At 41.7% G+C, this 22,308-nt stretch overlaps 2 protein-coding genes and 1 long non-coding RNA gene across 8 annotated transcripts in view; 2 read left to right on the top strand and 1 right to left on the bottom strand.

The window, feature by feature from the left end:
* The first annotated feature begins 1,569 nt into the window (after positions 1–1,569).
* svopb (SV2 related protein b) lies at positions 1,570–7,667 on the top strand. Its single transcript, XM_010750400.3, has 16 exons — positions 1,570–1,898; positions 2,055–2,185; positions 3,267–3,370; positions 3,464–3,562; positions 3,656–3,727; positions 3,820–3,944; positions 4,028–4,091; positions 4,203–4,328; positions 4,416–4,544; positions 4,687–4,760; positions 5,447–5,523; positions 5,733–5,840; positions 6,172–6,283; positions 6,381–6,462; positions 6,888–6,977; positions 7,065–7,667. Exons 1-16 carry the CDS (start codon positions 1,861–1,863, stop codon positions 7,263–7,265), a joined length of 1,632 nt encoding a protein of 543 aa, XP_010748702.3. The 5' UTR covers positions 1,570–1,860; the 3' UTR covers positions 7,266–7,667.
* A 1,295-nt stretch (positions 7,668–8,962) lies between these two features.
* ssh1b (slingshot protein phosphatase 1b) overlaps positions 8,963–22,308 on the top strand; it is an 18,626-nt gene continuing 5,280 nt past the window's right edge. For 2 of the 4 annotated variants that reach the window (XR_003462852.1, XM_010750416.3), the window contains exons 1-14: positions 8,967–9,861; positions 11,121–11,158; positions 14,211–14,311; positions 15,710–15,774; positions 16,227–16,348; positions 16,437–16,505; positions 16,860–16,925; positions 18,471–18,665; positions 18,937–19,030; positions 19,409–19,537; positions 19,720–19,766; positions 20,818–20,964; positions 21,351–21,551; positions 21,643–22,285. Coding sequence is in view for 3 of the 4 variants with exons in the window: in XM_010750416.3 (XP_010748718.1) it covers positions 9,781–9,861; positions 11,121–11,158; positions 14,211–14,311; positions 15,710–15,774; positions 16,227–16,348; positions 16,437–16,505; positions 16,860–16,925; positions 18,471–18,665; positions 18,937–19,030; positions 19,409–19,537; positions 19,720–19,766; positions 20,818–20,964; positions 21,351–21,551; positions 21,643–22,285 (1,998 nt within the window). In the remaining variant the exon portion in view is untranslated. Of the gene's footprint in view, positions 9,862–11,120; positions 11,159–11,968; positions 12,709–14,210; positions 14,312–15,709; positions 15,775–16,226; positions 16,349–16,436; positions 16,506–16,859; positions 16,926–18,470; positions 18,666–18,936; positions 19,031–19,408; positions 19,538–19,719; positions 19,767–20,817; positions 20,965–21,350; positions 21,552–21,642; positions 22,286–22,308 lie in introns of those variants that run through there. The other 2 variants (XM_019278809.2, XM_019278808.2) reach the window with 2 other exon arrangements.
* LOC109143040 (uncharacterized) overlaps positions 16,375–22,308 on the bottom strand; it is a 21,083-nt gene continuing 15,149 nt past the window's right edge. For 2 of the 3 annotated variants that reach the window (XR_002043126.2, XR_003462853.1), the window contains exon 3: positions 16,375–16,948. This is a non-coding gene — a long non-coding RNA (uncharacterized LOC109143040). Of the gene's footprint in view, positions 16,949–18,371; positions 18,570–18,646; positions 18,688–22,308 lie in introns of all 3 variants that reach the window. The other variant, XR_003462854.1, reaches the window with a different exon arrangement.

The raw sequence follows: 22,308 nt of genomic DNA, 5'->3' as shown, positions 1-22,308 counted from the left end.
AGTCACTTAACAGAACTACCTACCTTTATAAAGTACTTAAAACTAGCTCCATCTCAGATTAGTGCTTTTATTTTTTATACTTATGAAACATGTTGCATTTGTACTTTTATTGAGATAGGAAGAAGGATCTCATCACTTTGTCCAAAGTTGTATTTTGGGAATGCAGTCCATTCACTAGAAATCTCAATTTACTACTGACAGTTTTCCTAAGCACAGCATTTTATTTCATTTGAGACATCAGTAACTAGAAACATGTTTCAAAATAGAGGACCCCAATACAGAAGCAAAGGTTTAGGGAACAAAAGGAAATTTATTTATTTTTTACTCTCTGAACAGGTAGGAAAACATAAAGGTGACTGAGGGGTTCAGGTAAAAATAAAGTCCAATAATCCATTTAATCCAAAAAACAAAACAAAAAAAACAGGTGTTCAAACAACCAAAGATCCAGAGCAGAGAACACTGAGAGGAGGAGAAACAAAAACAAGTGACCTCACAAGTGAAACCAAGTAATACACATGGGGGAGGCAAAGGTGACGAGACACAGGTGAAACTAATCAGGGTAGAACAAATAATTAAATATGGTGGGAAAAACAACAGAGGCAGGAAGTAAAGCTCCAGACACGGGGAGAGGGGAGAAATTCAAAATAAAACAGGAAACACTATAAAACCTTAAACCCAAAACCATGAGAGTAGGTGAGGTTTTCTTGTTTTCAAAACAGTGAATGGAAGAGAAATAAAATATACACTGGTCATCAAATGAAATCACACATAGCATTATGTGTGTGACTTTAATTTAGTACATTAACATTAAAAAATCTGAAGTCTATTGTAAAAAACACTGCTGTAGGTAACCCAGGGCCCAGTGTCACAGGAGCAACAGGTCTGAATTGGATACTGAAGTCAAAGCAGTAATACTGCTATTCAGACAGAAATAACAGGTCTTAAATGAATTCCTTCCTCTCATGATGCATGGCAATGCACTATTTAGACACAAGGTAAGTCAGAAATGAAGCTTCTGAAAGCAGATAGTCTACATGTGCTCCACCCCTGGTTATCTGACCAACCATCTCCAACACGAACAGAAGGATGAGAGCACAACCTGCTGTCAGCTACAGGATATTACAGCTCATCAGCTACTAAACTAAAACACAGTACATGTAATCTCCACCTCATTTCACCGTCCCTTTGGTGAATCATATCAAATCTTGGATGACTTTACACCTTCTTCAGTCTTAATAATAATCTTTCCATGGCCACAGGAATACGGACTCACACTCTCTGTGTGATTGCTTTAGGTTTTGGTGATCAATTAATTAAGCTTATCTTCTGTCACTGTGTAAGAACATAAGCCAAGGGGCTTGCTTCAGGGGAGAGATTAATATAAGTTGATTTATCACTGCGGGTTAGATCTTTCTTTGTTATTTAATTATTAATATTTTTTAAAAAAAGAGGGTTTGGCGGTTTGTTGTGGTTTGATCACACTACTGACTTGATATTAAATCATGGTTTTGTTATATTATATTCACTCCTGAAATCGCACCTTGGTTTGTGTTCAGGTGTGACTCCTCCCCTTTCTTCTCACATAAATGCATGCTTACTTTGCACATTGTCTGAACTTGAACAGTATGAATAACATATAGTGTGCGCTTTCAGGCACACTCAATTAACATAGATACAACCATATGTGACAGCAGAAGCAAGTTCGTGTATTTCCCCGCTGGGAGTGGTTTTCACGGTATTGTTGTCTGATTGGGTGTGTAACCAGAAGTGGACCAGCAGGTTTGACCAAAACACCGGTGTATCGTGTGTCTGTAACATTAACGACTGATACAACACACAACTGGAACAGACAAACAAACAATGATTGCTTACAAGCGGTGGAGAAATCCTGAACTCAGGTAAAACAACATTTTTTTTTCTCTTAGAGTTTCTTATTTTATTTTATTTATTTATTTATTTTTATTTCCTCATATGGCAGCATTTTTCCCTGCTGTGTTTACGTACCACAGTGTGTTCGTGCTTAGTAATGTCTGATTTGATGTGCTGTCATTCAGGGCTGAGACAAATTTTGTGGTTCAGAACGATGAGAACCAGGGCACGGACAATGAGATCTGCACTATCACCTCAAGACCTGAGTCAAGGAGAAGAGAGTCTGCATCCAGTTCTGGATTTAATAACACTGGAGGTTTGTACAGCGCTATTAGTGCAGTTTAAACACATTTTGATTTGTCTGTCTGCTACACTTGGATGTGTGGAACATATACACTGTTAAAGGCAACGTATAAGTATACTTTTAGAAAAGTAATAATCTTGTGTACTCTCTGTTTGTTTTCGTGAGAACAAGGTAGGAAACAATTTGCATAAACTGAATAAACAAAGTGAAAACAACCAGTGTAGATCAGCTCCACTATCAGCGGTGCAAGAAGCCTATCTTGACAACACCAACAACACAATGTAAAAGTACTGGCAACAAATGTACTTGAAGTATTAAGCGTGCTCAATACTTATCAATACTGGATCATTATTATGTGAGCAATATTTTAAGACTATAGTTGGTCAAGTTGATCCATTTTAATATATTTTAATGGGTCAATACTTTTGGTAGTTTAATGAAATGCAGCTAGGTTTTTACATATAAGGAGTTTGTCTTGGTGTTTTGGTGCATAAAAAGAGCTATAAAATATAAATATGTACCATATGTTTTTAACCAGGTAGTGTGCGAAAGTTCACAGTATGCAGAATATTTGCAGTGAATGATATCACTGAAAAACAGTTGATTGCAGTTTGTGACAGGCAGTTTTGAGTGTGCGTGGGCAAAGAAAAAGGTGGATAAGCCTGGTGAACACAATATGCTAAGAAGTCAGCTGAGTTATGGATGACCACGTGTTTTTGACCATGTTATTGTGAAAACCGCACAAAGGACAGTATAAAGTTGGTAATGGACTGGGTGGAGATGTATGAATAATCTTGGATAACCTTTAGTAACCTTGTAAGTTAAATAAATAAATTGTTGTTAAGTTTACCTTCCTTGTTGCATCGTGATGACATGGGTTTTCACCAGAAGACTGAATTAAGTTTATGGACATGAGTCAAATACAGTAGGTGCCTAGCAACTGGGAGCTTGTGGTAAAATAGCTACTACCAAAGTAATCCAAACATAGTAATAGTAATCTAAGAGCAGTAGCATAAAACATTAATACAAATACCTCAAGATTGTACTAAATTAGTGCTTTTAGTGCTTACCATTAAATAACATTTCTTTATAGGTGACAGTGAACCTGAAGTGACCTTTACAGTAGATGATGCACTAGAGGCCATCGGCTTTGGAAAGTTCCAATGGAAAATCAGCCTCCTCACCGGACTGTCATGGGTAAGAATGCTAAAACATGCAGAAACATTCTTGCTCTGATCTCCAGATAATGTCTGAAGTCTCTCATGTAGCACTCTGCCTCTCTGAGAGCAGATAGGAGACTCCATGGAGATGATGCTGCTCAGTATCTTGGGCCCCCAGCTGCACTGTGAGTGGAAGCTGCCCAGCTTCATGGTAGCCATCATAACATCGGTAATGTCTCAGTTTTCTCAGAAAGGTTTTATTCTACAGCTTGTTTATTTTAGTGTATAAAAATCTCTTCTTCTTTTTTTTTTGTTCCTTTAGGTTGTGTTTTCCGGGATGGGGATAGGTTCACCTGTATGGGGGAATATAGCTGACAAATATGGCAGAAAAATAGTGAGTCACACGTCCAAGGTGTTTTCATATGTGATTTAGTGATTTTTGTACATTATTTAATGTTTAACTCGTTTTCTGTATGTTTCAAACAGAGTCTAATACTTTGTATGGTCTGGACTATGTATTTTGGTCTGTTGACGGCATTCACTCCGGTGTATGGCTGGCTCTTGTTCCTGCGGGCCCTAGTAGGCTTTGGCATCGCAGGAGCCCCTCAGTCGTAAGTTCACTGCTTCCTGAGATGAAGCCTGCATTGAACGACACATGAAATGATTTATACCAAACATTTGGGTCTCTTTTTAGAGTGACACTGTACTCAGAATTCCTCCCAGTGAAGGCGAGAGGCATTTGCATCATGCTGATTGGGGTACTGTGGTGCTTTTGTTATTAATGCATGACTTTTACTGAACTCCAATGTTGAATATTTGACCTGATTAATTTAAGTGCTCATTGACTCCCACGTGTATGTGTGCATCAGATGTTCTGGGCACTTGGTGCTATGTTCGAGGTCCTGCTGGCATTGTTGATAATGCCCACACTTGGCTGGAGGTGGCTGGTCGGCCTGTCCACGTTACCAATGGCACTCTTTATTTGCTTGTGCTATGTGAGTATGTTGGTGATCAGTAGAGATCTTTAAACTAAAAACCAGCTGGGGTCAGACTCTCGACTGCTGTGTGTCTGTGTTACGCAGTGGTTGCCTGAAAGTCCTCGCTTTAATGTGCTGTCCGGAAACAAAGAGAAAGCTTTGGCGACTTTAGCACAAATCGCCAAAGACAATGGCACGGCCATGCCTCAAGGGACACTAGCTGACCATACACAGGTGAGTGTACAGATCTATAGATGTTCAATACAAGGCTTAACCGTCTGCACCTTCAAAATAGTTACGTTAATGTCCCTTCGCACAAGAATGTGCGTAGGTGCATCAAAGGGTAATAAATGCACCTTCTGTTTTCATTTCACAGAGTGGCCGTGGACGGTTCAAAGATCTCTTCACCCCTCAGTATCTGAGGACTACTCTTCTTCTGTGGTTTATATGGTCAGTTTGAGTAATGTTTCCTGTACTTGTACTTTCTACCAACTTGCTTTAATCAGGTATTGTGATCAAAGGTAATTATTTAATTCTCATGCATCACTATGGACATTTTTGTCCATTCAGGTAAATTTTTCCTCTTCATCAGGCCATCACTTTGACTTTTTGTAACAAAGTCTCTTGACAAATTTTGGAATTCAAATTAAAAATTTTTTAAAAGATCAATCGTTTACATGATGTTATTTCTGGAAAAAAGGAAAAATAACTAATTGTTTGTGGGTTTGTTTTTTTCATAAATAACAACAGCGACAAGTAACAAAACTGGCATATAAAGGGTTAAAATCCCCAAAATAACTGAAAGTTTTGTGTTTTTAAGAAGGGCTGAAGTTGTTTAAGAGATTTATGCAGAAAGAAAAAAGAAAAAAAGCTGGGTGTCCAAACATAGTGTTAATGATTTATTAAATAATGAGTTATTCCTGTTGATATTGTGCTTAAATTATATACATTCTTGAGTAAATCTGTGCCCAGTCAACCTGAAATTTGAGGCAAAATAATGTTAACATTGCCTTGTGTGTGCTACATGATGATCAGTTGAAGGTATAGGTACAAAGCTGGTCCACTAGTAGGTTATATTAAAGCTTTATTTTCAACTATTTAGCTTATAGAATATTTTATTCTTATTTTATTCAAAGGTTTGCAAATGCCTTCTCCTATTACGGGATAATCTTGTTGACAACTGAGTTTTTCCAAGCTGGACATACATGTGTGGGTAAGTAACCTTTTCAAGCTTTATTTTGATAGAGACAGCTGAAGAGTAACAGGAAATGTGGGGAGAGAGAAATGGGGAATGACATGCGGGAAAGAGCCACAGGTCGGATTCGAACCCTTGGCTTCCGCAGTGAGGACTAATTTTAACATGATTTTTAACATTTGCCATCTAAAATTTGAAAAAAAATAACTTTCCTCCTGTCCTTATAGAGACGCAGGAGGCGGCCGTGATCGAACCGAGATGTGGTCTGGAATGCAAATATTTGACATCAGCTGACTACAAAGACCTTTTATGGACAACCTTGGCTGAATTCCCAGGTAAAGCATATTCTCAGGGCTGTGGTGTGTAACTGAAGCTGTAAGGTGAAGACCCCCATGATGCTGTTGCCAAGAACGGTGTCAAGCTCATACACAAGAGCTTCCATTTTATCTATAGAGAGTATCTAATTTAACAAACACACCTCTAGGGCTGTGACAAAGCTTTACATTTTAAATGTATATTTACTTACTTTCTTAAACTGGGTTAAAGTCCTTAAACTGGTTGATAAACTCTTTTGTCATAACCCTGACCTGCAGGACTTAACCAAAGGAGAAATGTGTTTTAGGCTGTATAATTCAAATTTATTCTCACTGTGTCTCCCTTCTTTAGGTCTTTTAGTTATCCTTCTGGCAATTGATCATATTGGCAGGAAGAAGAGCATGGCGTTGTGCTTCTTCATGTTTTCCTTGTTTATTCTACCCTTATACGCTTGTCTTGATAGGTACGTTTGTCTGTGTTATTTGATCATTTTAAATAATATATTAAATGGGCTGTCAGGGCTGATTTTAAATTCCGTGTTTGTCTTCTTGTTCATGCAGGTTACCTCTCACAATCTTGATCTTCATCGCCAGAGCCTTCATCTCTGGAGGATACCAGGTTGCTTTCGTTTACACGCCAGAGGTGAGTCTACATCACTGGCAGTGTAAAGAATGAACAGCGTATCTGTGACGTCATCTGCGGCTCCTGAGGTGGGCTGAATAATACCCGGGGTGCTCAAACAAGCCACCTGTAACCGCACCTACCTGTTAATCAACAGTTACCATGAACGGGGAAATTAGCTATAGAGACCAAAACTGTTTTTTGTACCAGGCTGTAAACATGTTTATTTCTGCTGTGAAGTTGGACATTTTAACATGGGGACTTATGGAGACTAGCTCACTTCTGGGGCCAGCCTCAAGTGGACGTTCGAGGAACTTCACAGCCACTATATATCACTTTACCACTTAAACATTAAACATATTTGTCTTTAGATCATTTAAACTGGATACAATGTTCTCCCCTCTCTCTCTCTCTCTCTCTCTCTCTCTCTCTCTCTCTCTCGTTAGGTGTACCCTACAGAAAACAGAGCTTTAGGAGTAGGGACCTGCAGTGCGATGGCTAGGGTGGGCGCCCTGATAACCCCGTTTGTGGCACAGGTAAGCAGGAGCGACCAGCTGCTGTCTCCTATTTCAGATTAGGCTGTTTCTCCTTCTGGCTCCTCAGTTTGAGTGTTTTGATTCTAGGTGATGCTCAGGACATCAGTGCGTTTGGCCCTGTCGTTGTACTGTGTTTTTTGTCTGCTGGCCGGCGTTGCATCCTTGTTCCTGCCTATTGAAACACTGGGCAGGGTTTTGCAGGAGTCCAATCTTGACCAGGTGCCTGAAGGAGAGCAGACGACCGCCACAACCAGCCAGTTAAACGGTACAACGCAGCATTTAGAGTAGACGGAGGGATGGAAAAGAACGGATGTTTTGTCGACTCCCAGGCTGCTGCAGACGCTATAGTTTCCTGTTTAAACAGTGGCTTGAATCCCCTGAGTGATGATGGGTGAAGAAGAACAAGGGACAATCTCATTATCGTCTGGCAGTGATAATTGAGGGAAGGCCTACTTCCAGTGTCTAATGAGAGTATGAAGCTTGAAGCACACTTGTGTGGTTAGACCATTTTGTTTACTCTCTCATCCATTTAGGCCAGGAGAGGAAAATGGTTGGATGGACTATGCAGGCTTTGCACATTTTACACCTCAATTTTTTAGAGACTTTTATTTTAAAATATATTGACACTTGATTGTATTTATTTATATAAGAAGTCACATGTATTCTGCAAATTAAAGCTGTTCGATCTGATGAATTAGACTCTTGTATTAATTGGAAATAAGTTATTTTGATTGTTTTAGGGCATTTCATGACATCACAATGTGTACTTTAGAGGCTTTTTAACTGTTAGCTGTTAGGTGGGGGAAAAAAACAATTAAAGGTCCAGTGTGTAGGATTTAGTGCCACCTAGCAGTGAAGTTGCAGATTGCATTCAAATGAACACTCTTCCTCGCCTAACGATCTCCTTCCAAACGTGGCTGCGAAATTCACATAAAAAGCAAAAGGTCATATCTAGATCAGTGTTTGGTTTGTCTGTTCTGGGCCACTGTAGAAAAATCGCGATTCAACGCGGTGTACAATGTGGAAGAGGACCCGCTCTCTCTGTCAGTGCCATCGCTACCATAACGCACATTAAGCGCTGTGTGTAGGGCACCAAGTGCTGGAGGGGGCACCAAAACGGTCCAATTATCATCATGTTATTAGAGCAGCATAATTTTTGGAAATACAGTTGTGCGTAAGGTGTGAATGAATTAGCGAGAGAGACCAAGCAAGAGAGTGGATGCATGCAGATGGAGGAGCTGCAGGTTAGCGGTAGGAGTTAGGTTAGGAATAAATGTACAGTGTGGGCTACAGTGTGTGATCAAATAAAGGCCATGGTGTCCCAAAAGCTAATGCCGGAGCTCGTGTGTTTTTACACTGCTGAAGAAAGTGAAGGGGGTTAACCCTACGTGCACTTCGGCCCCAGGAGACGGCATCTCCCCTGTGCACAAACATGGTTAACAATCATAGTTATGATGATCATAATGACTAATATATTATGAAACCAGGGGCGCCACCAGGAATTTTGGGCCCCCATGACAAAACAATCAAATTGGGCCCCCTCTGTGCAGCTGTTGTCACCACATCTCTAGGGCCTAACTATCCCATCAAAAGCTTTAGATAACTCAAATAAAGGCTTGCAACTGTTTTGCGTCTTGTAGTTCAATACTAGTACTAGCACAATATTTACTGCTGGTGATTTGTACATGCATGCAAGTCTGCATACAGTATGCAGTGGAGTTCACTATTTGATGCAAGATTAAAAGCCACCATAAAAATGTGCTAAAGGCCATTTTTTATTTAACTTTTACTGCCCAAAACACGTAATAATTTTTTTCATTATTATATTTGAAATGTATATACTCGATGATGATCATTTTATATTGGTGTTTACCTATTTTGGGGAACTTTTCCCCTCCTATACGGCGCCCCTGTATGAAGCCCTTCTGTAATGTGCATAATTGGTCTACTATAGGCAACAATTTTATTGAAGCTTGTATTTATTTTATTGATATTTTCTGCCACAGCCCTGAGTATTTTTTATTTTTATTTTTTTTAGGATGTGGGGTGGGGGGCAACACAAAGCAAATAAGCACCAAGCTGGCTTGACCTGCTCTTTGTAGATATAAAGGACTCATTTTAAGACACAATAATTCTTAATATGCACTAATGAAAACATGCTTATTAATAAGAAATCTTCCTAAATGTTACACACTGGACCTTTAATCGCAGGTTAATCGATGGAGATGATGGTTATTGTTGCTCTAATTGAACATTAGGTCTCCATCCATGTTTCATAACATGATTTCATCAACATTTGTATTTGGGAGTTCCTAGTCTGGCCAGTCACCTTGACAACATTGGCCCAATGACAGCGCGCACGCGAACTAGGCCAGCCAATCAGAGGCATCCGGTAAAGCTGCATGTCATTGCTGCCCCGCTCGCAACCTGCACCGTGTTTTGTTTGTCTGTCTGCGCACCAGTGATGAAATCTCGGGGTTTGCTGCTGCTGCGTCTGCCGCCGCCGCCGCTGGCTCGCTACAAACGGAGGAAATCTCTCATGACTCCCCGCTCATGAGGACTCCGGTAACCGCAGAGGACGCACGGAGCAGGACCGAAAGGCAGCACCGCCACCGCCGGGGCTCTGGAGTCAGGTGCTGTTGGATGAGAGTCTGACTAGGCATTTTCTCCCCGGTGACAGAGACAATCTCAGCGGCGCATCTTCCCACATCCTCCTCTTCCACCTCCTCCCCTCCCTTCTCTTCTCTTCTCCTCCTCCTCCTCCACCTCTGCTGCCCTCCACCAAGGCTGCAGCCCACCGACCATGGCCCTGGTGACTCTGCAGCGCTCTCCCACCCCTAGTGCAGCATCTTCGGCCAGCACGACCAACAGCAGTGCGGGGGAGGTAGGTGCAAAAGCCGGGGCTCGGTCTTTGTGTACGCGGGGTGTGAGGAAACGCAGTGAATGCGCCTGCATGCAGTATCAAAACATCCTGCATGAAGGGCTAACCTCACTTCAGTCATAGCTGCGTGTGTGTGTGTGTGTGTGTGGTACAAACTTGATATATTGCTGCTTTGTTACAAGCACATAGATTTGTTTGCGGCTGCTGTGGCAGCGGATTTGTAAACAAAATCCTGCAGGAGGGGAGAGAGAGAGAGAGAGGGGAGGAGAGAGGGGGGAGGCTGCTAAGGTTTAGCTGTCAGAACAAAGTGCTCATTTTGCTGCTGCACAAACATTTGCTGCGTTGCACTTAAGGTTGTTCTCTCCACCTTGTTATTGGGTTTTTTTTTTATTTTGCAGTAATGCAGCCTCAGTGGTGGGGAGGAGACTTTAAAGGGGAATGACATCAGTTTTTTTTTTTAGTTTTTTTTTAGTGTGTGCCCCAGGATAGTTGAGTCAAGTGTGCATGAACTTGTAGAAATCTGCAGAAAAAAACAAACACTTGACACTGACTGTATGGAGGCTGTAATCCAGATATATTAAATACACATTGCAAAACAAACATTCAATTATGGAGCAGTGCCAGATTTGACATCCCAGGGAAATCATAACATCAGGGTTAGTTGCTCCAGTTTCTAGTTTTAAGAGAGTGGATTACGTGCTCTGAAATAAAAATAAGCAGTGACATTACATGTGTCCTCTGATGGGCTTTTTTAAATCCAGCCACTTACAGCCAGCAGGAAAGGAAAAGTGGATGTAACGTTTGGATGTAGTTTCGCTGAACTTGAGGTGTCCTAATGATCCGATTATCTGCTCTTATAGGACGATCACAACGCTGACAAAGGAGGACCAGCAGTTGTCGCTGGCACGCTTTGAGTCCAGTTGGTCCTTAACATCCATTGCCACTTTTCTATCTCACATCTTAAAGATTTAACCAAACAGAAATGCGTCAAAGTGTTCTCCAGCTCTCACGCAAACACACTTTCTGCCCCAGTATCATGCTCATGATGAACGTCGGCCTCCAGATGACCCAAACAACAGTGTAACATGCATGCCGCAGACACAAATACATTCATGTAGATGTGTGATTTTCTTAAGGAACAGGAAGGAAAAAAAATGTCTTCATCGTCGACATTCATTTGACACTGAAGGCCCACTGCTGCCGTTACACAACTGTAATACCGGTGCGGTCTTTATATTCTCTGCCTTGTTTCTGTCTTTCAGGACTTTGGAAGTGACGATGACCGGAAAAATAATCAGAGGTAAGATCTTTGTGTGTGTGTGTTTGTTTTTTTAAAGAAGTCGTTTATTTGAAGATCTCTAGAGGCAGAGATGTGATACAGATGTTTTTCTGACTGTGGAATGTGTTTTTGTCTTGTTTTTGTGGTCACTGGACCATCTGACCCTGGATGTAGTAGCAATAAGGGGAAATACCAGCAGACAGTGATGTCTCAAGCTGTCATCTCTGATTGTATCTGAGGTGGTAGTATGACTTACAAAGAAACCAAAGTCCAAGTATTATCATACCAACACACATATTCTCTGAGTGAACAGTTCAGCTGAAACCTCTAATGTTCAGATAAACAGGACTTTTATGTGAATACCAGTCTGGCCTTTAAAAGTGTTGCACAAAAACAAGATTGAATTCCACGGGAAAGCTGCAAGTAAACAGCATAGACGACTTGAAAAGGATGACACCATTTCAAGATTAGATTTTCACTTCAAAGGTGTCTGCTCACTATACGCTAAATGCTTGTTGTGCAAATGTATTCTTTAATGGATGTAATGGTTTGGTAATTAGTACGAGACTTTAAAGAACACAAGAGTCTGGCAGGGACGGTATGCAGTGAGTTAGACTCTTTAAAGAAGAAGAAGAAGCACGCCACTTTAATTTATTAAAAACTAGTCTGGCAGCTGCTTGTCTTGTCCTCAGTTGTGAAGATTTGGCGATGTGAGCGAATGCAGTATCATTTCTTTGGTTTGTTTACTCTAATGGCTTGTAGTTTCTCACTGTTGTCGAGGAGAAAAAACCTTTTGCATGTTTGTCCTACTCAGTTATGTAACAGAGAGTACATAAACTGTTGTTCCTGCTCGGTCACAAAGCTTTTCTTGAATCGACCCGACGTCATAGAAAGTCATAATTTGTGTCAGCAAAGCTTTGGCACAGACTCTGTCTTTGTGCTCATTGTGTGTGTGCATATGTGTGTGTGTGGGTCATTCACAGTTGAAACTGTCATGTCATGCCTTGTCTGGAGTGTCTGAATGAGTAACATGTTTCTGCGGCTCAGTAATTCATCAGCGTGGAGTCTTTTGATTTAGGATTCTGCATGTCAGACTTTGAGATTGACGCCAAGTAACATTTCCACCGCCTCCCAGCGCTCGCATGAATGATGGTATTGTGGCAGAGTGTTGCATAGGGAGAGCTGATTGCCGCTGTGAAGAGGAGATAGGGAGCAGAATCTGAGAGGACAGGGCAGCACAGGGGAGGAGGAGTTGGGAGACTTCAGGGCCGAGATGGAAAGAAAACTGCGGGAGGAAAAGAGGAAGGACTTGCCAGACTGGGACCACGACGAGAGAAGTGAAATATGCTGCTAGGAGAGGCTGCAGTCTCCTGACCGTGGACAGGAATATGCAGGTGTAGAAGATGGATGGAAGGATGTTAATATAAAAAAGGAGTTTTTTCTTCTAAGGATAGTCCAATAACTACTCGCAGGATGCATCTGGTTGTGAAAGCTTCACATAAAGCCATGTTCACTGTGCTGCCTCACTTTGTGGAGGAAGCTGCTCTGACTCGGAGGGAGATCTGTCGCATGTAAGTTCGAATGGTTGATAGACTTTATATTTTTCAGACAGTCAGACACATTTTAAATCAGAGAGGTTCGAACCACGTCAGTCGCTCTTTAAACCTCAGGAGATTTTTTCATTTGAATCATTTTTTCTTCATAAGAAAAAGAGCTTTGTCGAGACTTTGAAGTTGTTATGTCGAAATCAACAAACCTCATGTGTAACGTGAATTTGTTTAATGAGCGTTATTATTTCACAAGTGTTCTACTTATATTTGAAAAAGGAATAATGATACCACGTAGCAGGGGAGCTGTAACAAAAGGCCTTGTGATGGTCCCACTCAGTCATACCAGGCTTTGTGTGTGTGTGTGTGTGTGTGTGTGTGTTGCTTGAGTGGGGAATGAAAGTGCATTTAAACAAAGCCGCACTCTGTTCTGTGTGAGAAAAGACGCTAAAGCTCTCCTCCTGCTCGCTGCGGCCTTTTCGTTAACAAAGTCCTGACCCAGAAGCTCTGCGTCCAACACGGGCCGCAGACAGGAGAAAGTTTTTTCAAAGCCCGAGCACATGTGGATAGTCGCTGTGCAACGCTCGATTCACTGCAGGTCAGCCAACCCAATCAAGTGGAGTCTGTTAATCATGCTGTAAAAACACAGGGCTGTAAAAGTCACTGCATCAGGACTCTGCTGACTTTCAGTCTCTGATGAGCCTCCTGTCCTGCTCGATGAACCAATGAGGACTTAATAAGTATGCTGCCTACAGCTGGCTGCTCACTGTACATACAGTATCCTGACTGCAGCCATTTCATGTCCCTGTTTCTAGTTTGTTCATCAGTTCTTGAACACACAAAGCATGATTTCAACTTTAATTTGGCCAAGATGATATGCTCGTGACATCATGGAGATTCTGCGCTTGACAGACGTCGATCGAGAGGAAAAGAAACATTGTTTGAGTTACACAAATAGCAAACATTCATGGAATTTAGCTTCCTGCTTCTAACGGGCTTGGTGTTTTTCTTTGTCTTGTGTCATAGTAAATTGAATATCTTTTGGTTTGGCACTGACAGTCTAACAAAACAAGCAATTTGAAGACGACACTTTGGGCTCTGGGAAACTGGCACAGGCATTTTTTTTTTGATTAGTCAGAATATTTAAAAAAAACTATGTTGTTTCTAGGGACAAGCATATTATATAACCTATGGATTTGTGTAGTTTTATTTTGAAATAGATAAGTCCGTGAAGTTGTTTGACTTGAATTAAACAGTCCAGCCTTGTTTAAGCCTGTGTTTTATGTGTTGAAGTCCTTTCCTTCTTCGTCCCATTTCAGTAAAGCAATAAAGCAAAAGTAAGATATGGCTATATGGCAGGGATCAGTGCTGTAAGGCAAGGGTTAGAAGGAAGCATAAGAGGAGTGGTTAAACTGGTAAAAACCTGATGTGAAGGTATAAAACAGTGCAGAGAACGACAAAACAAGACAAGTTATTTGATGCCATTTGTTCTGCCTCAGTTTATTTTCCACCTCTTCTTTTTCCAGCCTTAGTGAGAGCTTCTTCATGGTCAAAGGAGCCGCCCTCTTCCTCCAGCAGGGCGGCAGCGCACAAGGACCAAAGACCCCGACCCACCACAAACATGCAGGTAGGAACACGCACAGAAGAAAGCTTTGTTTCTTGTTCTTTTTTTCTTTCATATTCTCTGCTCAAACCAGCTCCAGACAAAAGGGAAAATTGTATTTGCTGAGGTGGCTTTTCTCTCTGTGGGTTTGTCTGTGTTTATTCTAAACCATGTTAGGAACCGTTACCTAGCTCGGTCTGACCTGAATCGACCTGCAGGTGAACACGAGGGATGCATCACAAATCATTTCAAAACAAGATCAAGTCTCAGGCAGTTTGCTTAAAGATATTTTTAAAGAAATATACAGACTGTTCTTTATTGATTTGAATACTGGGCACTTGTGGAGGATCATCTAAGTTTTAAAGCTGTAAGTAGAACACAGTATTTACTAAAATAATGCATCATATAAAACCAGTAAATCCTGCTTTTACATACATGAGTAACTAAAAAGACACTCAGAGAGCGCAGACCTCCGTCAACACAAATCAGTCCAGTTTTCTATGATCTGCGAATCTGCAAGTACACATTGACCTCTTTCACAAAGTGAAAAATGATTAGTGCATCTGTCCTGTGATTTGGATCTGCCCCTAAACAAAAAGCACCATCGGTTGAGGTAATAATAATCTAATGATATAATATGTTAGTATAGCAGTCACAGGGACATTTTGTCTGTGCTGAGTACCTTTACCTTTAGGACTTTTGGTATATATTCTTGATTTTACTTAAACAACATTTTCAGTGCTGGACATTTTATTGTAGCAGTATTTTTTTTTGTGGCTCCAACAGATTTAGTGTTATACACAGCGATCACGCCGCTGCTGCTGCAGGTGCACATTCAAGTGACGTTCAAATGTGCCCTAATCTCGCACAAAGATGTTTTGTGTGACGTTAAAGTGTTTTCACTCTTGACAAGTTTCCTATCTGATGTCCATGTTTGAAGTCATTTGAGGACAAATGAAGGAAATCGCAAAGTCATTTTGAATGTGGCTCAGGTGTTGCTCGCTAACACTTAAGCTTAGCACAGCTAGAAGGTGGCTGCGTTCAGATTAGTCTTCATTGAGAGAAATGTGCAAACATATTTCCTCCCACTGGAGAAGACAACCAACAATGAATGAACAATAGAAGCTGAATGATCAGTTTGTAGTTGACCTTTAGTTTTTTTGTTTGAAATTCCAGAAAGAGTCTCTGTAGTGAAGCCTGCCAGTGATTAAAGTGTGCGTTATATTCTCTGTATTGTTAAATCTGATCTTGGTAGTAATTTTCAGCTTATTAAAAGTGTTTTTAGTTACTGCAATCCTCATGTTGCTTGTCCAGTTTACACATCCGTCCTGTGATGATGACCTCAAGACGGTGTGTGTGACTATTGTACGCTTCTTTAATCACGACATGCTCACTCTGTCTAAATGTGTGTTTCACTTCCAGGTGATTTACCTCAACATCTGCAGGTCATGTTCAAGATCCTCCGGTCTGAAGATCGCATTAAGCTGGTTAGTATAGTAACACTCATACACCCACTTCATTCTCCAAAAGGACTTAGACAGTGGGTGTTATATTTTTTGTGTGGGTGCTCCAACACTGTAAAGTCCATGATTTCATTTAATATAGAGACTTGAGAGCACAGGTGTCCTTTTACTCAGTTAACTGTAATGTTTATTGAATGAAACAATTAAAAAAGAGACGACAAAGACAGATCAGAACAGTCATGGCTGCAAGTATTCATAGTCTGTTGAATATAAATCAGGTTTCTTTGGTTTATACAATGTTCAGTTCATATATGTTCTTCTTATGTCGTACAATACCCATTTTTCCCATTTAGTATGAGAGATATTCTCTGTCTGTCTGTCTGATCTCATGTCATGCAGTCACATACGTTTTCGTACAATTATTGCATGACAACACAAATGAATGCTGGATATCTACTCTCGCTTTCGTTCTGCAGGCTGTACGGCTCGAGAGCGGATGGTCAGACCGGGTGCGCTACATGGTCGTCATCTACACCAACGGCCATCAAGATACAGAGGAAAATATCGTCGTGGGAATGGACTTCACAGACAAGGACAGGTGATGAATCTTTCTGCTCCTTTATATTTAGTGCAGTTCAATCAGATTATTTGTTAAATTGTTATTCTTAAATCTTTGTGATCTACAGTAAAGAATGCTCTATTGGGATGGTGCTACCACTGTGGAGTGATACCAACATACATTTAGACGGAGATGGGTAAGTTTCAGTTTGTCCTTTAATAAAAGATGGAATAATTATTAAAACACACACACACCTCCAGGCTGTATGTTTTGGTTGTTCTCTGTCTTTTTAGGTTTTACTGCCCACCAGTGGCAGTAAAGTGAACTACATGCATTTTTCTCTGTGTGTGTGAGAGCCGTTCTTGCTGACCTGTTAACATTGTCTCTGTCTTTGTATGCTGGAGGAATGTTCCACTGGTCGGTGTCCTGAATAGTCCCATGAACGAGCCGTGTCCAGTCTGTGTTTACATCCCCACGATCACTCCCCATCATCTCCACCCAGACTCAAACTGATCCTTCCTTCCTTCCTTCTCCTCCTCTTCTTCACCAGAGGCTTCAGTGTGAACACAGCAGGGCGGTCACATGTCTTCAAGCCTGTATCTGTGCAGGCCATGTGGTGAGTCACTCCATCGTGTTTACCTGGGATTATTTAGTGTGTATATAGGGAGAAAAATGCATCGTCCACGCTGGATAAATGTTGTCTTAGACTCTCAAATCAGGTAGAGCAAAACAGTCATTTTTAGAGCTTGTTAACTAAACCTCAAGGCAAGTTAATTTGAGTTTTTAGATTCCCCGGTTTATGCCACAGTTACAATTCATGGTATCAAGCAGCAGCTCCACAAAAAGATAATAAATAACTGTTAGACTTTGTCCAAGACGGAGGATTTATACCTGTTATTCTAGTATAAACACTTTCTTAACATGCATACAAAATGCCACCAGTTATTTGTAAAAGATACTTTGTTATCCTTACAAGGAGATGTGTTGCCACAGTTTGTACAAGGCCTCACATAAATGCATAAATACATGATAAATTTAGCACATGGCGGTTGGGTGTTTTGTTAAGAGATGCCATGGCAGAAAGGACAAAACAGACACAGCACAATGAGATGTCAAATGTTTGATTTTTGTTTGCAACTACTGTTTCTGTCATCCCCGTGTGCATGTGTAAATAAAAGGGATAGAAATTCATTTGATGCCTTTGTCTGGGAATATGTAAATAAGTATGTAAATGTGTGAGACGAGCTATCCACCATCCATCATTGGAGGGATTTAATGATGCAAACAATTCCTCAGTGTTCTTTATCCTGTAGATATCCGGCAATTTAACTGAATTAGGCTACACTGCACACAGAAAAAAAGACCCTTAAGTTTGTCCCTGTTTAGAAGTGTGTAACCTCACACATCCAAATTATTGTGAGGTTTAGTAAACAAACAACTATAGAACATTTGTCATCTCTTCACTACTGTTAGTTCAAACACAGTCATGCTACAAGCCACAATGCCACCTGCTGGTCACTTATCAGAATGACCAATAAACTAGTCTGCCTTGTGTTTTCTTTCCTGAGAGCAGTGTTCGTAAGTTGCATTCAGACAGGTAGTTTGTATTGGCTGCGGCAGTGCGGGCCACAGGCATGTTTGCTAAGAAACGCAGCAACCTGCAGCTGATAAGTTGAGCCAGATCCAACTTTTGGAAAAACGCAGCCTGACGTCACACTATGGCCGGCAATCAAACGATCTGACTGGTCAAACCTCCACAGTCAGCCTAAACTGAGGCTGTCCAGGTGGATTCATGGATTAAACTATGATACTCTACCTGTTGTGTTCTGTCTTTGTTTATTTCATGTACCCAGCTTCTAAATCTGAGTCTGGCTTGCGATTTACGCTGCAAAATAGTGACACGAAGAAGTTTAGTTTAGTTTGTGTGCGAGCATTGGCTGAGAGATGTTGACAGTGAATGAGAGTGAGAGAGCGCGGCATCAAGAAAGCCAGTTAATCAGCAAAATAAAAAGTTCTTTCCTGAGTGTTTCACAGTGGTTACATTCAGACCAAAGAGACATACCCTGCAGCGATTCGCCACAATGCCTGATTGTGCCTGTGGCCCCGCTCCTTTCACTATACATCTCTTGGATGGTAAAGCTTTTGCTCTGTTCCTCTGCAGGTCTGCCCTTCAGGTCCTCCACAAGGCATGCGAGGTGTCACGCCGCTTCAACTACTTCCCCGGGGGCATTGCTCTCACATGGATGGCCTTCTATGAGAGCTGCATCACCTCGGAGCAAAGCTGCGTCAATGAGTGGAACGCTATGACCGACCTCGAGACCACCCGGCCTGACTCACCTACCATGTTCGTCGACCGGTGAGACCCTACAGGCTTTTTCCTGTAACATAACAGTTTCAGTAAGGATGTTAAGTGTCATATAACAAGTGGGCATTCACAATACCCAAACAGACTGAGTTCCAGCATGCCTGCTGCATGTACGTCCTCAGTCATCGAATACATTTCAATGCTTCGGACACCAGCTGTTCTTTTGTTACCGTCTTTTGTTTTCAGCTGTGGGAACATGTTACAGTGTTATGCTAATTTTCATTCTGACAGCAGCACTGATGTATTGACTCATTTTGTGCAGGCCAACAGAACGAGAGAGAACAGAGTGTCTCATTAAAGCCAAGCTACGCAACATCATGACGTTTCAAGACCTGGAGAACATCACCTCGAAGGAGGTATGTGCCAAATCAACTCATCAATGAAGGATACGTCTGATTTTCATGTTATTATGTATGCACACCTGTTTATGTACACTTTGAATCCCGTAAGCTTGTTTGTTTTTTCTAAACTGCATGACAGACCTTAGTTTTTATGAATCCTGGCTAAATGCATGATGTATTATCTTGAATATCGTGTTTATAAAACTAGTTTGGCACACAAGTGTGTCATGGAAATGATTAAAAGTCGCTGTGACATTTTGTTTAAAGTAATCCTAAAACAAAAGTTTTGATCTTTGACTTACTGGGAAATACACCGTGAAACTCCGAGTGTCTCTGAGCTTCTCTGTTGTTTTTTGGAAGATAACTTGTCTAATGTTCTGTGCTCGTCCTCAGATCCGTAACGAGCTGGAGCAGCATATGAGCTGTAACCTCACAGAGTACAAAGAGTTCATAGACAATGAGATGCTTCTGATCCTGGGTCAGATGGACAAGGCCACGCTTATCTTTGACCACGTGTACTTGGTAAGTGTTTTAATCCCTTGTTTCTTTACGCTATCTTTACATTGTTTTTATATCTTACTTCTACAATAGTTTTATATCTTCTCCTCTACACTGATACCCAAATACTAGCACCACTGTAGCTGATACTTTCCTCAGTAAAATGCAGTAATTCTGAGTAAGTTTCTTTCTTTTTGCCTCTGTAGGGCTCTGAGTGGAATGCTTCCAATCTGGAAGAACTACGTGACTGCGGGTGAGCTGATAGCTCAACACTATCATATGATTTTCCTTCAAGAAGTGTTAAATTTGGGGCAACTGGACTTTGAGTTGTAGATCTGTGAGACATTTCACCTCTCGTCCAAGAGGCTTCTTCAGTTCTGGTTGATTGGTGGAGAGATCTGAGTACTTAACCTAAGCAGGATCGTAGAACTGGCCATAGTTTCCATCTGGTTCATTGGTCCTTTTTTTTTGCTGTGATAACTGTTGTCAGAGTCATTAAAGTCACCTGAGGTCTGGTGTGAATGACAGTCATTCGGGTCACCTGAATTTGAGTGTGGATGATAGTTGCTGGAGTCACATGAGGCCAAGTGTGGATAAGTGGTGTCTGAGGCCTCCTCCCCTGTGGAGAATGGTTTCTCTACAACCAAATCAACTATAGCCAGGTATACAGTCTTGCCTAGGCTAAATACACGGATCTCCCCACCAGTGAACCAGAACTGAAGAAGCCTCTTGGATGAGAGGTGAAACATCTTCATGGATCTTTAACCAAGTCCCAGATTTAACCCTTCTTGAAGAAAGATGACGACTGATGGGCGACTGAGAACCTTCACAGACCAGAATGTTTTATTCTTATACAGGATTAAACACAAGCTATCCAAGTCTATTTTCTAAGTTAAGACATGTGTAAACACGTGAGATATTAATCTAAGCATGTTCACGTACAGGTCTTATTTCAAATAACAAAATGCACTGTGTGAAAAGTGAGATATGCAATGTGTTTTGCCAAAGAGCGAGTGTTGGTTCACATGTAAATGTTCTGTCCATTACACCAGACAAGGAACTGGATCTTTAATTTTTACATCTCAGCCTTTGGCAGGCTAAGAATACAATTATATCTAGTTAACCTGTTAAAACACAGGCACATGTCTCTGTATGGCTTTGAGTCAGTAATTTAATCAGCGCGGCTGTGTTGGGAAATATTTAGTCTGATTCTCCATGTGAAACCAATTTATTTCCACATGTGTTTAGTAACAGGTAAACTAATAAGCGCTGGAATAAAAGACGTGTTATTGTTTTGGTTGCAGAGTTGGTTACATCCTGAATGTTACCCGAGAGATTGACAACTTCTTCCCGGGGATGTTCTCTTATCACAACGTCCGTGTGTACGATGAGGAGGCCACTGACTTGCTGGCCCACTGGAACGACACGTACAACTTTATCGTCAAAGCCAAGTAAGACCCTACATGTCAAAATAAACCAACGTTAGGGGAGGGGAGTCATCCAAGAAAAAGAGTCTTTACTCCCACAGCACTTCGGTATTAATAGATTGAGTTTTTAGTCATAATTTTTCAGTTTGATTGGCTTACATCAAACATTTTCCCAGAGTACTGGGGCTGTGATCACACAGGACACATTTTCCTCTTGCCCAAATGCAACACACAGCCGTGAGTTGTGCCAGTAACATAGAGAGAGAAGTGAAATGGTGCAATCAGATTGGTTGCTATGCAACTGCAACTGTGAAGCGTGTTAAGCTGAAGTAAAAAATAAAAATGGAAAAGCTAAAGTTGAGACATGTGGAGCCAACAAGATCCATTTTTGTTTGTCTCTTGTCCAACAGGAAGAACAATTCAAAGTGCCTGGTGCACTGTAAGATGGGGGTGAGCCGGTCTGCCTCTTCAGTCATTGCCTATGCTATGAAAGAGTATGGCTGGTCTCTGGAGAAAGCCTACAACTTCGTCAAGCAGAAACGGAGTATAGCTCAGCCAAACGCTGCTTTCATGAGACAGCTGGCAGAATACGAAGGAATCCTGGACGCAAGGTAAACACGTCTTTTTCTAACGCACACTAAAACTCGTAATGGTGCTTTGCGAAGCTTTCTGTGTGAACAGAAGTATACTTTGTCTTTACAGTAAACAGCGTCACAACAAGCTATGGAGGCCTGAAACAGATGAAGAGGGATCAGATGATTTACAAGCCTCTGGCCACAGTACTGGCGGGGAGGAGACGCCGGTGCTCAGAGAGGAAGAGGCCTGGGGAGGTTGTGGTGCGTCTCCCTGCAGGGGTATGGGTCTGGAGATGGAGCCCCTTGATTCACTTAACTATAATTACTATTTCAGACGTTTGTCAGACTCTGCACTAGACAGCGAGCCCTCCACCCCAGTGCGGGGTCCTCCTCTGCTAGGCATGGAACGGGTTTTCATTGAGATCGAAGATGTGGAGAGGGATGCCCTGCTGGAGGATGAGGGTTTCCCCATGGCCCATTTAGCCCTGCCTGGCGAGGGCACGGCAGCTCAGACGTGTGGCCGCCTTGACCCCCTGGAGGACATGCGACTGAGGCTTGAGTTCAGCACTTTGGAGGAAGAAGATGAGGAGGAGGCTAAGAAAGAGGAAGCTGAGATGGCAGCGTTGGCTCAGACACCTGGAAATTCAGATGGTAGGAAGGCGGGCGAGGAGGGCGAGAGGACGGAAGAAAGCCGGTTAGGCCTAGCCAACCTGAACACCAACAACAGCAACCGCCTGGCTGCCAAGCGCAGCTGTCCTGCAGCTTTTGACGTGAGTTGGGAAAATATATATTT

This window comes from Larimichthys crocea, chromosome IX (assembly GCF_000972845.2).
Source record: "Larimichthys crocea isolate SSNF chromosome IX, L_crocea_2.0, whole genome shotgun sequence".
NCBI lineage: Eukaryota > Metazoa > Chordata > Actinopteri > Sciaenidae > Larimichthys > Larimichthys crocea.
The sequence above is the reverse complement of the archived record's forward strand: the minus strand, read 5'-3'. Positions and strand labels throughout refer to the sequence as shown.

Coding starts and splice junctions, on each gene's coding strand:
- svopb (XM_010750400.3), top strand. CDS start 1,861: ATGATTGCTTACAAGCGGTGGAGAAATCCTGAACTCAG. Junction 3,371..3,463: donor TCCTCACCGGACTGTCATGG/GTAAGAATGCTA, acceptor CTCTGAGAGCAG/ATAGGAGACTCCATGGAGAT. Junction 4,545..4,686: donor CACTAGCTGACCATACACAG/GTGAGTGTACAG, acceptor TTCATTTCACAG/AGTGGCCGTGGACGGTTCAA.